Source organism: Dromiciops gliroides, chromosome 1, assembly GCF_019393635.1.
Source record: "Dromiciops gliroides isolate mDroGli1 chromosome 1, mDroGli1.pri, whole genome shotgun sequence".
NCBI lineage: Eukaryota > Metazoa > Chordata > Mammalia > Microbiotheria > Microbiotheriidae > Dromiciops > Dromiciops gliroides.
Genome location: NC_057861.1, coordinates 514993738 through 515009008, shown reverse-complemented (window position 1 = coordinate 515009008; position 15271 = coordinate 514993738). Strand labels below are relative to the sequence as shown.

General features: G+C 38.5%; 1 protein-coding gene across 1 annotated transcript in view; it reads right to left on the bottom strand.

Moving 5' to 3' along the window:
* Positions 1-15271, bottom strand: part of PRDM6 (PR/SET domain 6) — a 162424-nt gene that overhangs the window by 24649 nt on the left and 122504 nt on the right. Inside the window, 1 exon segment of the mRNA XM_043979048.1 lies at positions 1-143. Coding sequence (XP_043834983.1) covers positions 1-143 — 143 coding nt within the window.

The following is a 15271-nucleotide window of genomic DNA, read 5'->3' as shown; positions in this document are numbered from 1 at the left end:
GAGAGAAATTCCGACTACATGGAGTCTGTGGGAAAACTACAGAACGCTGTGGGTTGTGGCAGGAGAGAGCTTGCTGCTTTGTTAAAGCGACTGCAGGGTGTCCTTGTCTGCACATGGCTTCCATTACAGTTGAAGGGACATTCCTGGCAGAACAACATCAAGAAAGAAAGAGTGGGAAAACAGATCAGTTATACAGGACAACTATAACACACTTCAAGAAAAAAACATTGTCATCATCACATCATTACAACAGCTCAAACAGCCAATACTTATGGAGTGCCCTCCATGTGTGTAGCCCTATATTAAATTCTATAAAGATCAGAAAAAAGTATAAAGCAAGGTGCTTGTCCTCAACAATTTCACAATCTAACCGAAGAGACAAAACACATGAAAATAGGGAAACATTTAAAGGTCATGCATAATTCTATAACAAATTGTGTGGTACAGGGCTATAACATTTTGGGTGGGCAGGTGAGAGGGAGATCAGTGATCAATGAAGGGAGAATCTAAGCCATGCTCTTTAGGATGCCTGGACCTTAGAATGTGGGAGAGAAGAGGAACTTCCAGGTAAAAGAGGTAATACTAAAGGAGTAGGCTAGAACAAAACTTCATAAACTGTAGGTCTTGACCCCATAGGGTCCAGTAAGACTGATATGGGGGGTCGTGAAAAATTGGCAACAGTAAAATGGTGATGTATACCTATATATCTAGGGCTGCTTAAAATATTCTCGGTGGAAAAAGGGGTCGAGAGTGGAAGAAGTTAAGAAGTCCTGGTAGAATGACCATGGTGTGTATATGGGAGGGTGAGGAAATGGTGTGCCTATTAGGAACTAAAGGAACTATTAGAACTAAAGTTTGGCTTGCTGGCATGGAACCAGAGGGTGGAAGTTTTTGAAAGCTAGGAATAGAAAACTGTGAATTTTATACCATTGGAAAAGGAATCAGTGAAGATTTCTGAGAATAGAAGTAACAGTGAAAGCAAAGTCTTAAGAAAAATTAGTCTGACAATGGTGTATGTGGAGTGGGCTGGAGGTGGGGAAGAGATTTGAATCAAGGCGACTTTCAGTGATCCATTTATGAAGTAACAAAAGCCTGAACTAAGTAATTGCAATAGACCACAGAGGGAAAGGAATCAAAAGAATTCGTCCTTTGAAGGAAAATGATCTAATACTTGACATTTTTTTTGCTTACTTAGAAAAACAATTATGATATTGGTTTAATAAAAACTTATTAAGTAGTTCTCCAGTTAATCTTGATATCAAAGGAATGAAAAAATAATGAAGTGTTCAAGAGAAGGAAAATGAAACTACCAAAAGATAGAGCATGAAACAAAATCAGAGACAGGAAGAAAACTACAAGAGTGGCAGATGAGGATGCACAGTGGGAGGATGCAGGGAAGGCAGAGGGAGACTGACTAAAGGAAATGCTAAGTAAAAGAAATCCTCTTTTCCTGGATTGAGGCAAGTTGGCTTCTAATGCTTCTGCTAAAGTCTCCTAAAGATCTGGGGTCACCAAATCAAATTCTCATCAGATGACATTTTGAATTATGAACAAACGATGGAGTATTATAAGATTTAGACATTCGCCTGGGCTTCCCCCGTGTACAATTTGATTTTGAGACACCTACTGAGTGGCTTATTGGGTGATGACTAAAGTGACAAAATTTAATACTGCCAAAGTTATAAAAGGACAGGTTATTTATTTATAGTAGATGGATTTATCAATTGTAGATCTTTTTGTAGAGTATTCTAGCAGAATACAGGAAGAGTCACAAAAGAATCACACCGTTGACCCAGTTATTAGGAATGTACCCTAAAAATTAATTTATAACAGCCTTATTTTTCATTATAAAGAACTAAAAGCCACCTATGTATCCAATAGTAAATAGCCAAATAAGTATTATTATGTCAATGAAATGGAATACTACAAAGTCCCAAATCACTATAAATAATATAAAGGAATGTGAAGAGAGTTGTATGAAGTAATGGGAAAATAGAGAATAAAATCAAAAGAAAAATGTGTTTAGATAGCGATTATTTATTTAAAAAGTAGTGGCAGTTAGGTGGCACAATGGATAAAGCCCTCTTTTTGCCCCGCCAACTTCTTATGTTTGTTAACAGAAGTGTTTTTCTTTGCTTGTTCAATAGTAGTAGGGGAGGGGCAGCTAGGTGGTTGCAGTGGCTAAAGCACTGGCCCTGAATTCAGGACGACTTGAGTTCAAATCCCGCCTCAGTATTTGACACTTACTAGCTGTGTGACCCTGGCAAGTCTCTTAATCCTCATTGGCCCACCCACAAATTTTTAAAGAAAAGAAAAAAATAAAAAGAGTCAACAGGCAGTAATTCAAATAGTGCTGATATGAGTTATGAGACTCTAGAACAATTTCTGATACTTCTATGTACCCACAACATAACCTGGACCAAATCACAACTGTCTATGGGCCTTAGTTTTTCCATCTTCAAAATGGAGCCATAAAATATTTATACTACCTACTTCACAGGTTTAGTGTGAGGAAACTGTTTTGCAAACCTTTAGGCACTCTGAAGATGCAAAACATATTATAAAAGGAAAAACTATGACACAGATACCAAAGATGAATTAGATGCAGAAGGAAAGGGACACCAGTATAATAAACACTAGAAAAATGATACGTTCAGTTTTTGGGTCTGGAGGAATCATTTTTTAAGTATAACTGATTTTTAAAGTTAAAGTGATGTATTCTGCTTAATATTAAATGTGTAATAAATTATTTTTAAAAGAAAAGCAAACTTGTCCAGCAAATTGACCCCACTATAAGCCCCCATTCTCTTATCTTCAGTCTCTCCCTATCTACTGGCACCTTTTCAGCTGCCTATAAACATGTCCGCGTCTCTCACATATCCTTGAAAAAAAAAACTTTCCCTTGATCTGACCATTCCTGCTAGTTATCAGCTTCTATCTTTTCTCTCCTGCCCAGCTAAATTCCTTGAGAAAGCCACCTATACTTGGGGTTTTCTTTTCTCTCATTCTCATCTAAACCCTCTGCAATTGGGCTTCCAAACGCATCATTCAGTAGAAATGCCCTCTCTAAAGATACTAATGATTTCTTGATTGCAAAATCTGATGGTCTTTTCTCAGTCTTTATCCTCCTTAACCTCTCTGAAGCATTTGACACCGTCAGGCACTTTCTTCCTTCCGGATATGCTCTACTCACTGTGACATTACTCTCTTGTTTCTCCTTCTATTTGTGACTGATCCTTATCACGCTCACTTGCTGAGTCTTCTATATATGTTATGTCCTCTAAACTAGGGGTGCCCCCTAGGCTCGTCCTCGGCCCCCTTTTCCTTTTCACACTGTATTATCTCACTTTGTGATAGCATCATCTCCCATTCGTTTCACTTTATTCATCTCTGTGGGGATGATTCCCAGATATATCTATCCAGCTCTAATCTACTTTTTCTGAATTAATAATCCATGTATCTCCTAAATGGCTTCCTGGAACTTTATTCAACTGGAGATTCCCCACAGCATCTCAAGTTGATACTTTTCCAAAGTCACACTCATTATCTTTCCTCTCAAAGCTTCTCCCTTTCCATATTTTTCTTACCTTACTATAAGGTACCAGTTATTTTCCCAGGTCACCCAGCGTCCACAGCCTCCAGTTGTCAACCCAATTCCTCACTCAACTAATCCTCTTACATATCCTTTCAAAGCCTCAGTTTCCTTCATCTTTAAAATGAGGGGAAGAGACTAAATGACAAAGTTTATGTCAGCTCTAAACCTACAGTATCATGAGAACACTCAGCCTAGGAAGAGATTATTTTCTGTTAGTCAAACTATGTAACTCAGTGATTTAGGTCCTCATGCAAATGTGAAGACCGAGTTCTATTCTCAATCCTGTCATACATTGTTGACATTGTTGTGAAAATATCCATAAGTCCAAGTTTCTACATCTGTAAAATCAAATGAGGTGTTGGCATGGAAAAAACAATATTTTAAGTCCCTGGTAAACAAAACACCTAATAATTTGATAAAGCAACGGTTCGTCTGACCTTCTTCCTATTTGCTCCATGACATATCTATGATAAGACTATGTCAAAAGGTTTTTATCTCTCAAACACTTATGCTGAGTCTATAGACAGTCATTTTGTCCTGCATAAAGAGTTCACTATCTCAAATCCTGGAGCTGGTTTTGATAAAAGAGAAAGGAGATTTCAACCATAAGTTAAATGATAGTTTCACAGCTCAAACATGAAGATATATGCCTTGCTATTTGTCCTTTCATTCTTGAGAGTACCATAAAATCAGGGTTGATATTATGACTTGCCCTCAATTGGATTTATGTGAGGGAGGACTGTGTAAGGTCACCAATCTACTTTCCTCTCTAGAATCATCTGGATCCAGTGGCGAGATATATATCAGGATGAGCTAGCCTTGGATGTTTAAGGTAATTGAGGGTTTAAGTGACTTGGCCAGGGTCCACACATAGTGTCTGAAGTGAGACTTGAAATCGGGTCCTCCCCAACTTCAGGCAGTGTTCCCTCTATTCCACCCACCTAGCTGCCCCCAAAACTTGGGGCATAGTCCCACCAGACCAAGGAAAACCCAGTAGAAAATCACCTACTTTTGTGCCTAATATCAAACCAAAATAATAGATAATGTTCCATGCTGCAACCTTCATCATCATGACTTGAAACACTGTGTCATTTTTAGGATTGAGAGCAAGGAATCAAGGAATGGCCACTTCTATGAATGGAGAAGGAGAAACAGTGATATCGTCCAGAGACCAATGATAAGAGAAAGGGAGAACACAATATACTTTCTCTCTTCTTCTCTTTCTTCTTCTTCTTCTTCTCTCTTCTTCTTCTTCTTCTTTTCTCTTCTCTTCTTCTTCTTCTTCTTTGCCAGAACAATGAGGGTAAAGTGACTTGCCCAGGGTCACACAGCTAACATGTGTCAAATGTCTGAGGTTGGATTTGAACTCAGGTCCTCCTGAATCAAGGGACTGGTGCTTTATCCCACTGTGCCACCTAGCTGCCCCCCCACAATATACTTACTAAGCTTGCAGATGTCACCAAACTAAGACCTGCAGGGTGGTGTAAGAGCACTGAAAGATACTTAACATCTTTCCAGCCCTGGCACTGTCTTTAACTACGTGACCTTGGGCAAGTCATTTTACTTCTCAGTGGTCTCAGTTTTATTTCCCTGTAAAAGGAGACTATTGGACCAGATAAGTGCCAGGGTGCCTTTCAGTTCTAACATTCTAGAATTCTTCCAGAGAGACTCATGCTAGCTCTCTGAAAGCTTATGAGATTATAGGTTCTGGGCTATCAGTTATCATCCAAGAAAGGGATACAGAGCAAGAATCTTCATATCTTTTGAATTCATAGATCCTTTATGTTAAACAGCAACAGCAACAACAACAAATACTTTGAGAAGCCTTGTTAAGGTATGCAGATTTGAAGTATACATACAAATATAGGCATATATGTATAATTGGAAAAATTAAAAACATGATATTAGTTTTTAATCATCAAGCTATGTTAAAAGGGGGTCAAATAAAATAACAAAAAAATCAATATTTGTGTAGTTGTAGAGACAGTATAGTTGACAAAGTGCAGGGCTTAGAGTCCCAAACATGTGCTCAAATATTGGCTATGTGACCTTGGGCAACTTATTAACCTGGATATGCCTCAACAAATTGCCTAGAACTTATCCACACAGATTTTGTGTTATAATAGTAGTATAGGAGATGGGAGGTTATCCTAAAATTCCTCTCAATTCTTTTACCTTGTCTCTTTATCTCAATTGCCTTGACAAATATAAGGAATTTCCTGCCTATGGGTAGCAGCATTTTCATTGTTCACTTTGGGGAGAGGTCCTTAATTACAGTGTACCATGAGATGAAGATGAAAGAATAACTTGGAGAAAGATTAAGAAAAAGGAACGGATCAGAATATTATACCCCATATAAACCTTTTAAACATACATACACACAGCAGCAGCAAAAAACCTATAGCCATACTGTATTGTGACATACCTCATGGAATCTTAGGGTCCTGTAGAAGACAGGTCAGAAACAATGACCCACATTTGTAAAAATGTCCCTATAAGAGTCCACATAACTGCCAGTTCATAAAGATCTACACATGACCCTCATACCACATTATCAGGAAAACTACTCAAAACAAAACCGAAAATATTTTCCTAGATGACCTCAAGGAAGTTAAAACACTGCAGAAACTGGATCAGAGATAGGATAGGAACTAGACTAGTGAAGATGAAGATGAAGATGATGATAACATCCCTTAAGTTTTGCAAAGCACTTTAAATAGATTACCTCATTTGATCTCAAAACAATGCTTTGAGGTAGCTGCTATTATTACTCCCCCATTTTTACAGAAGAGGAAACTGAATTTGACAGGGGTTAAGAACTAATGGACCTTGGGGTCACATAGCTTGTAGGTGTCTGAGGCAGGAATCAATACAGATCTTCATGGCTCCAAGTCCAACATTCTTTCTACTGTATCACTGAGCTGCCACTGGGTTGGAACTCTAATTGCCATTGGATGAGCGAACTTTTGTTCTTAAATACTGGTCAAAACCCTCTATATAAATATAGTCTTAGGGAAATAGGGGCAGGTAGATGGCACAGTGGATAGAGCACTGGCCCTGAAGTTGGGAGGACTGAAATTCAGATCTCACCTTAGGCACACTTACTAGCTGTGTGACCCTGGGCAAGTCACTTAACCCCAATTGCCTTAATGTCTGGAGCCATCTCCAGTTGTCCTCATGTATATCTTGCTACTGTATCCCAATGGCTCTGGAGGAGAGAGTGAGTCTGGTGACTTTGCACAGCCTTCCCTCACTTAAATCCAATTCACAGCAAGTCCAAGATATCACCCAATGTCACAGTCCTCTTTGAGAATAAAGGACAAACAGCAGGTCTTAGGGACGTGTCCAGAATACTGAGAACTCAAATGATTTGCCAAAGTTCACAAAGCCAATGTGTCTGAGAGTGTACTTGAACCCACAATTTCATTACTCCAAGTTCAGCTCTCTATTTCAAATTCCACTTTCCACATTCCCTCTCCTGGGTAAAAGAATGACAAAGTAACTAACGGGATTTTTTAGTATCTCAGGATATATTAAAAGGATTAGAACTCCAGTCTGGAAATACAGAGGTTAAGAGGGATTATTAAACTCTACAATGATGGTCAGATAAAGAATCTAGAGCTGAGGGGCATCCTTTAAAAATTAAAAGTGTTGAAACATTAAATATATGATCAATAAAAGAAAGTATACCTTGCCAATTTATTCCAAGATTGATGTTATGGTCTCAAAATATGAACTGGTTCAAGAATCACAGTATTATAGAATAATGGAATAGATCTAAATACCCCCTAAAAGCTTAGATAAATTGATCTCAACAGGTTGCTAAGTGAAACTAAGTCTTTATGGAGGGAACTTCCAGTGCAGAAATTTTCTCCAGCAATGCAGATGAACATCTTGTCTATAACTTATCATCTTAAAGAATTGCCTAAGTCCAATAGGAAGCTGAACATCTAGGTGGTGCAGTGGATTGAGTACCTCTGGGTCTGAAGTCAGGAAGACCTGAGTTTGAATCCTGCCTCAGATACTTACTAGCTATGTGATGCTGGGTAGGTCACCTAACCCTGTTTGCCTCATTTTTCTTCATCTGTAAAATGAGCTAGAGAAGAATATGGCAAACCATTCCAGTATCTTTGCAAGAAAATCCCAAATGGGGACATGGAGAGTCATATACAACTGAACAACAACAACAAATTGGAATCTAAGTGACTTGTCCATGATCACATAGCTCATAAGTCTCAGAATTAGGACCTCTATCAATTATATCATGCTGCCCCCTCTCTGTGAAATATATATCTAATCTTTTGTGGGGTGTGGGGTGGGGATGGGTTGTGGTGTATGTACAGATACAATCAGTTTCTATGATGATATCATTCACATGGAAGGCAATATGGAGCTGTTTTGAGGGAAGAATGGAGAATTAGAGCTTTCAGGAGCATTCTACATTGGCCTACTATGTAGTTGGGAGGGACCTTTTTAAAGTCTTTTTCATAGCCAAAATAGTTGGCATATAGAAAAATTTCTGAGTCAAGACAAACTGAGGGCTGTTGCAGCATTCACATCTGAGGAAGTGAGGTGACTCCCTCACTGAGACCAGAGAGAAAATGCAATAAGAGAGGAAGGCCTTAGAGCCTCCTCTCCTCTCAACTCCTCAAGGCCATATGACTGAGAAATAGGCCTGGGTCTTATGGCATTTTTGTTCATTCTTTTCCATCCTAGGTATAGGAAAGGAATTTCCAACATGATCCATGGGAAGTGTGAGCCACAGAGATTCAGGAGTACAGGCCAAGTGTTATAGCCAGTCCGGTATTGAGGCTTTAAGGAGCATGGATTGAAAAGACCTTTGGTGAGCTGCTAGGTGGTGCAGTGTAAAAAAAAAAAAAAAAAAAAAGCACCAGCCTTGAATTCAGGAGGACTTGAGTTCAAATACAGCCTCAGACACTTGACACTTACTAGCTGTATGACCTTGGGCAAGTCACTTAACCCTCATTGTCCCACCAAAAAAAAAAGAAAGACCTTTGGGTCTCCAGCCCATTGACAGTAATTTGGACTTGACTTGGGAGGACCTATGTGATATAGGATCTAAACCAAGTTGCAATTCCCCACTCTTCCCAGAGACTTAGTAATAAAAATGAATTATGCCCCTTGTTCTTGCTGGATTTTGAGGTAAATTATCCTTTTTGTAAAAGCCAACCTGATGTTAAGTAGTTAAATTAAACTGGAAGCTAGTCACTGAGCCCCTACAATGGGGGAACAGCCAGTAGGGGCTTGTGTCAATGCAAGAGAAAGAAACAACCTTAAACTCCTCCGTACCTGAGAATGTAGCATGGGGAGGAAGCAGAAACAAAGCCGGCCCAGGGTTGTAGATCTGTGCAACAATGTCGCATATGGTTTCCAACAGAAATAGTACTCATGATAACGATGGGAATGATGAGCATGATTTTAAGGGGTTCAGTTATGCCCTATCATCCTTTCACACCACAGTCAGAAAATTGTAGAGATGGAGCCATTGGTCTCCCCCAATAAAGTATCCTTATCATATTATGCCATATTATGTGTTAGTAAGAGATTTGGAATGGAAAACTGTATGAGGTACTCTATGTTTGACTATTCTGTTGCAGTTTTACTTTACTATGGTTTAATAAGTTACGTGGCCCAGAGAAAATCAGATTCCTGAGTCTTATAAATTGTTGGTTGACTAAGAGTTGGAGCTGTCTCACATGTCAGAAATGAGAATTTGGGAGCTATGGTTTGTCATAATTTTAGCTTTTGGAGTAGTTTTTCATTTCCCTACCTTTAGATTGCTTTAAAATCTGAGGCCAACACCCGATGTACCATGAGAAGCCAAAATAGCTCAAAATAGCAGAAGAATGTAAGGCTGAGTGGGCTGAGCGCACTCTGATTCATAGAGGGGATACTGAAATCTTTGAAGAAGCCCACATAGTAGATACTAAGTGAAACTATTTAACTGGTTATTTGAGCGTATCACCACCCTGTTGAAAAACATATATTACGCTCTCTAGTTTGTTTAATTAATTATGTGATAGCCTGCTTTTCTACAGGTTTGCAGAGAGCAGAACACTGGTACGTATATGTTACTAATGCTAAAACAGCATCTCCATTGTCACCTAAAACATCTATCAAGTTACCAGCTAGGCTGCCCCGTTGTCACATATGTACTGTTTTGTTCTCATAGAAAGTAATGGACATAGATTTTAACTCAAATCAAAAGCATTTATTGAGTGCTAAATGAGGACTGTGCTAGGGGCTAGGTGGATACAAAAATGAACAAAATATTGTCCTCATTTACCACAAAATATGTCCAGCAAAGATAAGGCACTCATACCCAGATAAACATAATCTAGGGGCAGCTAGGTGCTCAGTGGATAGAGCATCGGCCCTGGAGTCAGGAGTACCTGAGTTCAAATCCGACCTCAGACACTTAACACTTACTAGCTGTGTGACCCTGGTCAAGTCACTTAACCCCAATTGCCTCACTTAAAAAAAATTAAAACAAAAAAAAAATCCAGAGTAGAGGATATGATAAATGCATGAGAAAAATACAAGAGTCTGAGTCCCTGAGGAAAATCCTTATCTCCTCTATTTGGTTTCTCACAATTGGATAAGGCCATTATATGGAGATATTTCTTTATTCTATTCTCTTGAAGCACTACCACCCTCCCCCCAAAAAAGATGGTGGGGGAATTTGATGGAACTGAAATTTGCCCCAGTGCAGTAAGAGCACGGTCACTCTGAAGTTTCACATTATGCTATGTCAGCTTAATGCTGTAGGACCGCAAAAGTACCAGAAATACTTGGTTAACATTTATTCCCAGGTGTTTTTTTTAAAAAAAAAACTTTCTCTGAATGTTTATGAGTAGACATTAGTCTTTACACTCTGCAGGAACTAGTCCCCTACTGGAAGCTTTGGGAGAGTTCATTCCTGATTGCAGATACAATCTGTTTGCATGTGTATTCTGATTGGCTTCTTTTGAAGGCCCACAGTTGACAGAAGGTGGCTCTCTCTTTGAGCTCTATATGCTCCATTTAGAGCTATTATTTATATAAACAGGCAAAACACACAAAAATTGTTTCCAGAAGCAAAATGTCTGCATGAAATTCGGCTTTCCCTTTGAGCCACAGTGTCCAGTGTGTGTAACTGATGGCCTTACTGCTATTGAGAGAGGCATGCTATTATGGTGCTGCAAGTCATTCTATATGTCCAATGTGAAATGCGAGTTAAAAGGTTAAGAAGGTTTAAAAGTCCCATGGGAAGAAAATGACAGTTTTTGGTGGCCTTTGATCTGTGTTTTTAATGGAAAGTGCTTAATAACAATATATTCACTAAGTAAAATCACATTTATTTTCTGGCATTTCATTAAGAAGACATAATTTAACCAAACACTTTTAGTACCCCCGTGATGACTGTAGTAGAAATGCTCAATATCATTCAATAAGCATTTATGAAATGCCTGCTGTGGGCATACACATTACTCTAGTGAGGCTCTGTGAGAGAATACAAAAGAAGGTGAATTTGACACCTTGCTATGAAAGGAACTAACCCTCAACGTGTATATCTACTATGTGCAAAGAATCATATTGAAGCATTTCGTGTATGTGTAGAAGTAGATACCAAGACAACTTCCATCCTAATAAGAGAAATAAAAAGAAGACTAAGACATAAATGTATGTATACGAAGAAATAAAGTATATAAAACATCTTAAGTTGTCAAAACAGATACAAAGCATTATGAGAGTTCTGAGCATCCTTCAGTCAGTGAAGTAAAATCTTTTATATGTTATCCCAGGTGAGGAAAATTCACATTTCCAGGCTGAGCTACGACATTTACCACATGAATTTTTAGAGTTCAACAGTGTCCTTCCCTATATAATGTGTTCTTTTGTTCACTCAGAGTGCTTCTTACCATGGACTCACTATGCCCATTATAGAATATGCCTGGAGCCTCCAGAACATGCTCTCCATGCCCATCAGATAAAGCTTTCTGTTTGTTTCATGGGTGGTCAAACAATACTGATAGAATACATGGTTTGCCCTCTTATTTTTTAAGATGTTGCAATCTTTAAAGCAGGAACTGAACTCAAGTGCCTGTAATTCCCATTGGGAAAAGGGATTATGATCATTGAGTATTATAATCAATGACTTAATTCCTTTAAAACTTCCCTAACCCTTAGAGATTTGGAAACGAACACACTTTTTTTGGTTGCATAATCCCCAATATCTCACTGCTTTATGGATTTCTTTCCCCTCAGTGTTTCAGGTGCTAAATTACATAGCACACTGATTCAGTACAGTCTTAAGTCCAAATATCAGCCTGAAAAATGTCTCATATGAATCTGATTATAGGAAAAAGCCAGAGACTGAGAAGTATATTCCAGTTGCTGCCAGCAATGCATTTTTGGATAGAGGCATGGAGCCAAATCTAGATACTTCCTGACCCCACTTTTACTTTTCAGCTGTAGACCCCAGGCTGGTGTGAGTATTGACTGGTGCATGAGCAGAAGAACAACAGATTATGTTTCTAAACCAGTTGTTCTACCCCTGCTGCAGTCTCTCTGTTCATAGTAGTATTAGGATCGTGAAATGGAACCATTTGTAAGGGTGTTATTAAACTTCATGGACCCATCTAAGTATAAGAAATACACTCTGTCAAGAAACAACCTGTAGTACTTGAGGAATGTGGAAATGTTTTTGCATGACTAAACATGTATAACTCATATTGAATAGCTTGAGTCTTAAGGGGGGTGGGGATGGAGGAAGAGAATTTGGAACACAAAGCTTTTAAAAATCGACGTTAAAATGTGTTGTACATGCAATTTGGGGGGAAATAAATTTTTTTAAAAAAGATATAATTCAATATTTGCCAGCATAAAAAAGGGGAAACAATTTGTAGTTTCCAATTTGATTGTTGAGTATTCATATCACCCATTACTCAGTCCAACATGAAAAACACTCTAAATGTACTTTGAAAATAAAGTTAACTTCTTGGTTTCTTTGCCTTTCAACTTCTACTGTATGCATGCATACAGTCTTGCTTTAGCTATATTCTCAGGTTCTAAGTTGTGGACCACACCAGGAGCTTTTTTGGCACTTCAAGTACTCTTGGATTGAATACCATACTACAAGTAGGTGGTGTTATATTGAAGCTCCAGCACAAACATAGGTGAGGGGTGAGTGCATTTAAACCTGGGCCTCCTCTATGCATCATCTACATCCCATTCTGTGTGGGATCAGGGACACAGAGCAGTTTGGAGCAAAGCGACCAAAGGTATATAAAATGTGCTATAGAGAAGCAGTTGAAGGAACTGGGAATTTTAGCCTCAAAAAAGAAAAGAAAACTGATTAGCGTGCTTGATAGATATCTCTAAATGTCAAAAGAACTGTCCATATGAAGGATATTATTCTGTGTCACTCCAGAAGACAGACCTAGTACCAATAAGTAGAAGTCACAAGGAGACAGATTTCAACTTTTCAACAGGAAATTTTTCTAATAATAAGAGTTTTCTGAAAATGGAATGGACTGTTTTGGGAAAGTGTGAACATATTGCCATTGGAATGTTCAAATAACGTTTGCCAAAGATGTTGCAGAGGCTTCCTGCGTTACATGGATTACCCTTCTAACTCTGATTTCTGTGCCATTTTGATACCCTAGTCTAGTATTTTAAATTGATTATTAAAAGTAATAGAATAAGGGCAGCTCGATGGTGCAGTGGATAAAGCACCAGCCCTTGGAGTCAGGAGGACCTGAGTTCAAATTTGGACTCAGACACTTGATACTTAGTAGCTGTGTGACCCTGGGCAAGTCACTTAGCCCCAATTTGCCTTACCAAAAAAAAAAAGTATAGAATACCAATGTAGACATTTTCTTCATTGAATACAGGTATTCCTTTACAAGATAATAGAAATTATAATTCCTAAAGGCAAGCCAAGGAAATAGGAGTACACTACCCTTCCAAAAGACTATTTTGCAAAAGCAAAAAAAGGAAACTAAATATAAATATTGTTATTTTTGACTAATGAAAAAAAAGACAAGAAGAAAAGAAGGTTCATGAACATTTTCTACTGTAGTGGTTTTTTGTGGCAAAAAAAAAAGTTAAAAGAGAGAAAAAAAAGATGACCTAGTCTTCAAAATGAAATCCATTATCTGTAAACAGAATAAATCAATTCCCTTAATTTCTTCTGTTGTTTTTTTCTTGATTATGATAAACAACTCCCAATTTTCCAGAAAATTCACTCCAAATATCAGTCAAACTTGTGGGGATAAAAAGGCACTTAAATAGGTTTTGGGGCACAGTTCATTTTTTTATGTTGGGCTTTTTATTTTATCACCATGCATTCACAGATGACAGATCTTGCTGACTTTGCCCTTGCTTACACTGGAGCAGCTCCATACAAATTACTGAATGAGTGAGACTGTCTCTCTGAATTCATTTGAATTCTAATTGAAATCTAATTTAATCTTCTGAATTTAATTTATTCCAGCATCTTTCTTCCCTTACTGGTCTACCTGTTTTTTCCCTTGTCTAGCAAGATTCCCTCTGTTTGTAAACTGTTGAGAATATCAAGGATGTTTAGGAGTTGCTTTCTCTTTTATAAAAGTACCAGGTAACAAATTCCTGTAAGAGTGGATTTAGTGGGGGGGCAGCTAGGTGGTGCAGTGGATAGAGCACTGGCCTTGGATTCAGAAGGACCTGAGTTCAAATCCGGCCTCAGATACTTGACACTTACTAGCTGTGTGACCCTGGGCAAGTCACTTAACCCTCATTGCCCCACAAACAAAAGAGTGGATTTAGTGGTGCTCTAGTGGTCTTTGGGGACTTCTAAAGTGCCTAATTTACTCCTGTGAAGATTATAGCGTTTACAAAATAGATTTCAATACATCGCCTAAATATAAAAGGTATTTTATATATATATATATATATATATATATATATATGGAAAATGGCCTCTGACCATCTAGACCTTGTCTCTAATCATTACTCCTCTCCCAGCAACAGTTAGCAACAAAATGGGATGAGAAAGAACATGGAAAGACATTGATTTCCTATTGTCACTCTTCACTGTTTCCCTTCCAGGGCCTCAGTCCCCTCCTCACCACCCACAGACTCACTATATTGCTCACTGTAGCTGCTCCATCCCTTCTTGTCACCATATCATTGTCCCCTTGTTTCTCCCTGACTCCATCATGATCCTTAGTTTCCTCCAAAACTCCCCAAATCCTTTACCCTTTTGTCCCAGCAGAAATGGAGTAAGTAGGAAAAAAATGTACTTGGGGCAAACAGAGCCTTTACATCAGCTTTTAAGACAAACTAAATTGTTGGGGTTGGAAGGGAATGATGTTGGGATATTTACCCCAAGACACATCTGAAGGAGTAGAGAGAAAAGGATATAGGAAAAAACTCATACTCCATTTGGAAACTTCCTATTTTAAATAATTATTTTTGCCTCACTCTCGGTGCTAAGCTTAGCTTTTCTATAATATGGAAGGACTGAAAGTGTTGCTGAATGTATTTTTAAACTCTGGAAGAAGGTTCTAGTAGCTCTAGCCTTAATAGCAGCTATCTCCCCCAAAGCCTCTCTACTCACACTCTTCATTTTCCACACCAAAGGTCCCCTTTATTTCCAGAGTCCCCTGCCTCTACCTAACTCCTACCCTATTT